This window comes from Clupea harengus, chromosome 7 (assembly GCF_900700415.2).
Source record: "Clupea harengus chromosome 7, Ch_v2.0.2, whole genome shotgun sequence".
Classification (NCBI taxonomy): domain Eukaryota; kingdom Metazoa; phylum Chordata; class Actinopteri; order Clupeiformes; family Clupeidae; genus Clupea; species Clupea harengus.
Window position 1 is genome coordinate 28,248,125 of NC_045158.1, and position 7,500 is coordinate 28,255,624.

The 7,500-nt window shown below is 50.6% G+C and overlaps 1 protein-coding gene across 3 annotated transcripts in view; it reads right to left on the minus strand.

The window, feature by feature from the left end:
• Positions 1–1,129: 1,129 nt before the first annotated feature.
• The window catches only part of inpp5jb (inositol polyphosphate-5-phosphatase Jb), a 15,878-nt gene continuing 9,507 nt past the window's right edge, over positions 1,130–7,500 (minus strand). The window contains exons 10-13 of one of the 3 annotated variants that reach the window (XR_004164047.2): positions 7,428–7,500; positions 7,032–7,136; positions 1,839–3,626; positions 1,130–1,161 (exon numbers count right to left, since the gene is read on the minus strand). The exon at positions 7,428–7,500 is cut by the window's right edge and continues 11 nt beyond it. Coding sequence is in view for 1 of the 3 variants with exons in the window: in XM_031571031.2 (XP_031426891.1) it covers positions 3,300–3,626; positions 7,032–7,136; positions 7,428–7,500 (505 nt within the window). In the remaining 2 variants the exon portion in view is untranslated. Of the gene's footprint in view, positions 1,162–1,268; positions 1,296–1,324; positions 3,627–7,031; positions 7,137–7,427 lie in introns of those variants that run through there. The other 2 variants (XR_004164048.2, XM_031571031.2) reach the window with 2 other exon arrangements.

The window sequence follows — 7,500 nt, forward strand, 5'->3', positions numbered from 1 at the left end:
TTGCACTGTAAATATCATGATATTCTCCACGTGAACACCGGAGTCTGTAAACAAAAACTCAAAACACACAGAGAGCCAGAATAAACCTCTGCTTTATTTCGACTTGACAGGAGTGTGTGTGTGTGTGTGTGTGTGTGTGTGTGTGTGTGTGTGTGTGTGTGTGTGTGTGTGTGTGTGTGTGTGTGTGTGTGTGACTGAGGACACACACTAAACAGCAGTGGTAAGGACAAGACCTGTCTCTGTTAAAGATTAACCAGCCACTACAATGAGTGATCAATACACCTGACCAGTCCCTCTGACCAATAACCCTTACCAGTCCTACAGCAAAGCAATAGATAGGCATGATCACTTCTGATAAATAAAAAAACACAAACACAAATTGTCATAAATCAAATGCACTTGATGAAGTTCTGTGAAACTTAAATGTGTGTCTTCTGTGAAATGTACTGAATCCATCAGAATTCAGGTTACAGGCATGACAAGAAATAAAAAAATAAATAAATAGATATTATAACAAAAAAAACTATCTTGGCATTGATTGTCTTCAGATCTTCCCACTGAATCTTAACAATACTCGTATATATATATATATTCACATTCTACCTACATAGACATGGTCTATTTATGAATATACTTCTATTTATCTTTTCACATTTAGTTTAGACTCTTCACATTCTTTAATACACAATAATCTGATTATTTCATGTTTCATTGCACATTTGCCATAGGCCCCCCCCATATCATACTTCGCACAACACATTCCCACCCAAAGGAAGGTCACAGAAAAAGAATGGACAAAGCGTGTGAAGAACCTATCACTGATACAGACATGAAGTACAGTTCCCCCGTGACCAGGGCTGAGGACACTTCACCATCCTACTGACTGGCTGTATAAAGAGGCCTATGATGAATTCTAAACAGTGTCGGGGGGGTGTGTCTATGTGATTCCTTGACTTATGTTTCACAGGAGTTATGGAAAGGAGTTTCGTTTTCTGATAATCCGTTTAAACATTCCTACAGCTACACAAACCAGCTAGAACTCGACAGTCAGACACACCTCTCACACACACACACACACACACCTCTCACACACAGACACCTCACACACACACACCTCTCTCACACACACCTCTCACACACACACCTCACACACACACACACCTCACACACACCTCTCACACACACACACCTCACCTCTCACACACACACACACACACCTCTCACACACACACACCTCTCACACACAGACACCTCACACACACAGACACCTCACACACACACACACACACACACACCTCACACACACACACCTCACACACACCTCTCACACACACACCTCTCACACACACACACACACACCTCTCACACACACACACCTCTGGCCCTACACATACAGCACACAAGTCAATCTATCCTTGCACTCTGTGCACACAAGCACACGTGTAGACCCACGCTTCCACACAAAAACAGAGTTCTTATTCTCACTCATTATCTTCATCTTCCTCATCTTCAGATCACTTAACTCGTTGGCCTTTCCTAATCGATTCAACACAGAATAATGTTCAGCATGACGAAGAACGCTTCTCCTCGTTCAGTCACTTCTCTTCTCTTCCGTCAACGTGTGAAGCATTCCTCCTTCTTTTACCAAATCTTTTTTTTTTTTTTTTCTGCTTTCCTAACCATTTGTCTTAATTTGTTTGATAATTCTGTGAACACTGACACACAGCAAAGGTCAGAAACAGTAATGAACAACACTCAACCATGAGAGGCAAGTGCAGCAAATCATGCAAGCACACATCCAGCCATCCACACCTTCTCTTTCTCTCACACACACTCACACACACACTCATAACTCAAGTTACGTTACAACTGCACGAACCGTCCTACAGCTAAAGACTGAGCTACTACACTGTATATCTGGATGGTGCACTGAGGGTGTCACACTACGGCCATCGCACAAGAACTACACACTGTCCCCCACTCATGACTAACCCAGATAGAAGAACAGAGAGAGAGAGAGAGAGAGAGAGAGAGAGAGACAGACAAGAGAAGGGGAGCAGAAAGAGAGCACAACATTTTTTACAACAGGTTACGGGTTATCCTAGAAACCCATAGACTAATCCTTGACTAATCTCAGACTAAGCTCAGACTAACAGTACTGGGACACAAACCAATGGAGAATGAGCTGACTTCCACAAGCCTCAATGTGAGAGTCGACTACACACCAACTACCTGACAGGGACGTGACCTCACAGGACGTGACCGCACAGTACATGACCTCACAGGATATGACCTCATATACCTTGACTTCATTAGGTGTCAGTATAAGCTTTTTTATTCTGGAAACGGAATGCTCAGCGAATCTCCTGAGAGAGCGGAGAACAGCATGGCCCAGCAAAGGGTTCAGAGTTCAGAGCTGAGGGATCAGGAAAGACAACAATACATTTCTGCACGTTTCTTCTCTACGCCACTAGGGGGTGCTGTTCTTGACTTGGATACTTGATTTTTTGCATTTTTCTCCCTCAGATGTGCCTTCTACAGAGCACCATACTGCCTCCACAGCTTCCACAGCAAGAGAAAAACTGTTCTAGGTAGCAGAAGGCAGACATTTTGTTCCCCAGGGCATTTGGTAGACCCTAACCATCATCTCCGCGAGACAGCGCATTGTGTGCCGGGGCTCCTAGCCAAAGCAGCTGAAGCAACACAGACCTGGATCCATGTCTCGGGCGCTAGAACTAGAACAAAAACAAGAACTATGACTAGAACTGGAACTATGACTAAGACTAGAACTATGACTATGACTCGGTAGAAGTCATGGCAGAATTATGTAAAGGCAATCTGGATTTCATCTGTACTTTACTGGATTCATTTTCAGGGCCTGTCAGGCAGGCATTCCCTGCTACCCTCACAAATGCTAATCGCTAATCGCTACGCTGCCTCTCCGAGCACCTCCAGCATGTCAGGACGGGGTCTGACAACACTTACACACAGAGAGAGACACAGACACACACCGCTACTGAGAGACACGGGAGGACTGGACACAACAGGCTGACTTAACGCAGCCACCTGAGACATAGAGTGAGTGACACAGAGAAAGAGGGAGGGAGGGATGGATAGAGAGAGGGAAATGGCAGGAGAGGAGGGAGGGAGGGAGGGAGGGAGGGAGGGGTAGGGTGAGGGTGTCCGCAGGCTGAGGCTTGAGGCCTCCTCCTTGCCTTGCCCAACAGGAGCCCACCCCCAACCCTCATACAGAGTTCTCACACACACACAGCATGGCGCGCGCAAGGGGCGACCAGGGCCTATGACAAGCCTGCATCCCCGGCCTCGCCTGCAGCTGGCTCCCCGGTCGGGGTGGCCTCAGCCGGGCCCTTCTCATCGCTGGTGCCGGAGGGTGCCGGCTCGTCTGGGGCCCTCTTGGGTTTGTTGGCGCGGCGACCCTTGCGTTTGGGTTTGGCCCTTGGGGAGCAGCCTCTGGTGGGGGAGGGGCTGCTGCTGCTGTGTCTCCTAGCGCCCCCCTCAGGACTGGAGGGCCGTGAGCCCCCGCCCACCGTCCCGTCGTCCTCCGAGCTGAAGTCAGAGCTGTCGGACGGACTGACCCCTCCGGGGCTGGAGGTGGGCAAGGAGATCTAAGAGCAAGAGGGAGCGAGACGCTTCACTTAAATCACCACACAGACAAAAGGTCAGGTTCATTCCTGTTAGAAGTAGCCGCATAATAACTAATAATCTACAAAATGCTGCAAAGAAAGGAAGTGCGTGAGAGAAATGTGTGGTGGATGTAGAAAAAGGGGATTTCATGAGTGCGAGAAAAAAATTAGATTGATATGATAGACGTGCGTTAAAGAGTGAGAGAGGGAGAACGTGGAAGAGATAGACAAGGGGTATAGGAGCTTAAGATAAGGCAGTGAGGTGGGTAAGGCAGTGAGGTGGGTAGAGGAGCTTAAGGCAGTGAGGTGGGTAGGGCAGTGAGGTGGGTAGGGGTAGGTGGGTAGGGCAGTGAGGTGGGTAGAGGAGTGAGGTGGGTAGGGCAGTGAGGTGGGTAGAGGAGTGAGGTGGGTAGGGCAGTGAGGTGGGTAAGGCAGTGAGGTGGGTAGGGCAGTGAGGTGGGTAGAGGTGGGTAGGGCAGTGAGGTGGGTAGGGCAGTGAGGTGGGTAGGGCAGTGAGGTGGGTAGGGCAGTGAGGTGGGTAGGGCAGTGAGGTGGGTAAGGCAGTGAGGTGGGTAGGGCAGTGAGGTGGGTAAGGCAGTGAGGTGGGTAGGGCAGTGAGGTGGGTAAGGCAGTGAGGTGGGTAGGGCAGTGAGGTGGGTAGGGCAGTGAGGTGGGTAGAGGGGCCCTTTGAAGTCCATGCCCCCTGTGCAGGGATATGGTGGTTTTTATGGGGAATTGCTTTTAAAGCTCAGCCAGTTTTTGTCGAAGAGACATAAAAATGACACCCCCAGAAACCTTGAACAAATATTCTTTTCAAATATACACAGTTTGAAACTAAAATATAAATAAGCACTTTGTAAGGAGAATAGGACAAGTCCGTTGCACATTTCAGTGTCTGAGTGAGGTTTCAGCTCCTAAACGACCCGTCCATTAGCAAATGACAGCTATTCATATGATAAGGGAATGGTAATTCAGTGATCGCTATTGGGTCATGATGTGTCAAGAAAACCTTGGGGGGTACGGGCCACAAAGACATTCCAGGGCCATTAGGTAAGGGCCATTGCCTTTGACTGAGGTGTCCCAGGTGTGTTTACACCTAAGTCATCAATATGCATTTGTAGGGACACTAGTTTTGAAGAGGTACAGGTCACTCTAAAATTATAAATATATAGTAGTGAAACCACACACACTTTCTAAATGCTAAACTCACCTTTGTAAAACTAACACTTATGTTTATAAAGTTCAGAGTTCAAAACCCTTGCTCCAAAATCTTTACAATGTGTTTTTTGTACAAAGTCTGAGCACCTCTGAAAGTATGTTTTTGTAAGGGTATGTTTAGATTTGATTTAAATTAAATCTTTTTTTTACTACATTCCTTTCACTCCCATGTTATTATTGCTGAGGTATTCTAGAATATAATCATACATGCCACTTTTGCCTCAATGTTTTTAGTTAGGTGAAATAAACAAAAATATCAAGGCATGGCAGACTACCTAAGAGAGTGAAAAACAGGCTCGGACTCAGTAGTGTTAAGGTAAGGCAGTGAGGTGGGTAGGGGAGTGAGGTGGGTAGGGGTAGGTGGGTAGGCAGTGAGGTGGGTAGAGGAGTGAGCTGGGTAGGGCAGTGAGGTGGGTAAGGCAGTGTGGTGGGTAGGGGAGTGAGGTGGGTAAGGCAGTGAGGTGGGTAAGGCAGTGAGGTGGGTAGGGTAGTGAGGTGGGTAGGGTAGTGAGGTGGGTAGGGGTAGGTGAGGTGGGTAGAGGTGGGTAAGGCAGTGAGGTGGGTAGGGCAGTGAGGTGGGTAGGGCAGTGAGGTGGGTAGGGTAGGTGAGGTGGGTAGGGGTAGGTGGGTAGGGTAGTGAGGTGGGTAGGGGAGTGAGGTGGGTAAGGCAGTGAGGTGGGTAGGGGCAGGTGAGGTGGGTAGGGGTAGGTGAGGTGGGTAAGGGTAGGTGGGTAAGGCAGTGAGGTGGGTAGGGGTAGGTGGGTAGGGTAGTGAGGTGGGTAGGGCAGTGAGGTGGGTAGAGGAGTGAGGTGGGTAGGGAGGTGAGGTGGGTAGAGGTGGGTAGAGGTGGGTAAGGCAGTGAGGTGGGTAGGGGTAGGTGAGGTGGGTAGGGCAGTGAGGTGGGTAGAGGAGTGAGGTGGGTAAGGGTAGGTGAGGTGGGTAGGGGTAGGTGAGGTGGGTAAGGGTAGGTGGGTAAGGCAGTGAGGTGGGTAGGGGTAGGTGGGTAAGGCAGTGAGGTGGGTAGGGCAGTGAGGTGGGTAGAGGTAGGTGAGGTGGGTAAGGCAGTGAGGTGGGTAGGGGTAGGTGAGGTGGGTAAGGCAGTGAGGTGGGTAAGGGTAGGTGGGTAAGGCAGTGAGGTGGGTAGGGGTAGGTGAGGTGGGTAAGGCAGTGAGGTGGGTAGGGGTAGGTGAGGTGGGTAAGGCAGTGAGGTGGGTAAGGGTAGGTGAGGTGGGTAGGGGTAGGTGAGGTGGGTAGGGGTAGGTGGGTGGGTAAGGGTAGGTGAGGTGGGTAGGGGTAGGTGAGGTGGGTAAGGCAGTGAGGTGGGTAGGGGTAGGTGAGGTGGGTAGGGGTAGGTGAGGTGGGTAGGGGTAGGTGAGGTGGGTAGAGGTGGGTGAGGTGGGTAGGGGTAGGTGAGGTGGGTAAGGCAGTGAGGTGGGTAGGGGAGTGAGGTGGGTAGGGGTAGGTGAGGTGGGTAAGGCAGTGAGGTGGGTAGGGGTAGGGTGAGGTGGGTAGGGGTAGGTGAGGTGGGTAGAGGTGGGTGAGGTGGGTAGGGGGTAGGTGAGGTGGGTAGGGGTAGGTGAGGTGGGTAGGGCAGTGAGGTGGGTAGGGGAGTGAGGTGGGTAGGGGTAGGTGAGGTGGGTAAGGCAGTGAGGTGGGTAGGGCAGTGAGGTGGGTAGGGGTAGGTGAGGTGGGTAAGGCAGTGAGGTGGGTAGGGGTAGGTTGGTAGGGCAGTGAGGTGGGTAGGGGTAGGTGAGGTGGGTAAGGCAGTGAGGTGGGTAGGGCAAGTGAGGTGGGTAGGGGTAGGTGAGGTGGGTAGAGGTGGGTGAGGTGGGTAGGGGTAGGTGAGGTGGGTAGAGGTGGGTGAGGTGGGTAGGGGTAGGTGAGGTGGGTAAGGCAGTGAGGTGGGTAGGGGTAGGTGAGGTGGGTAGGGGTAGGTGAGGTGGGTAGGGGAGTGAGGTGGGTAGGGGAGTGAGGTGGGTAGGGGTAGGTGAGGTGGGTAGGGGTAGGTGAGGTGGGTAGGGGTAGGTGAGGTGGGTAGGGGTAGGTGAGGTGGGTAGGGGAGTGAGGGTGGGTAGGGGAGTGAGGTGGGTAGGGGTAGGTGAGGTGGGTAGGGGTAGGTGAGGTGGGTAGGGGTAGGTGAGGTGGGTAAGGGTAGGTGAGGTGGGTCACCTGGAAAGGCTCCGTCATGCCCACGATGGTACTCATGTTGTTACTATAGTAACCCAAGATGAAGTCTCCAGAGCCTTTTGGCAATTCCTCCTCCGGAAAGGTCACCTACAGAGAGGGAAAGTGAATATTCATAAATTGACTACTATCGCTGCGCACAAGTGTGTGTGTGTGTGTGTGTGTGTGTGGGCATTTGTGGTTATGTGTGTACAAGTGTGTGTGTGTAGGAATTTGTGGTTATGTGTGTGTGGACATTTGTGGTTATGTGTGTGTGTGTGTGTGGACATTTGTGGTTATGTGTGTGTGTGTGGACATTTGTGGTTATGTGTGTGTGTGTGTGGACATTTGTGGTTATGTGTGTGTGTGTGTGTGTGTGTGTGTGTGTGGTTATGTGTGTACCTGCTGTTCCTTCTTCAGGTAGTCCGCCTCCTCCTGCTTGGCCCAAGTATAACCAACATAGTCCTTGTGATGT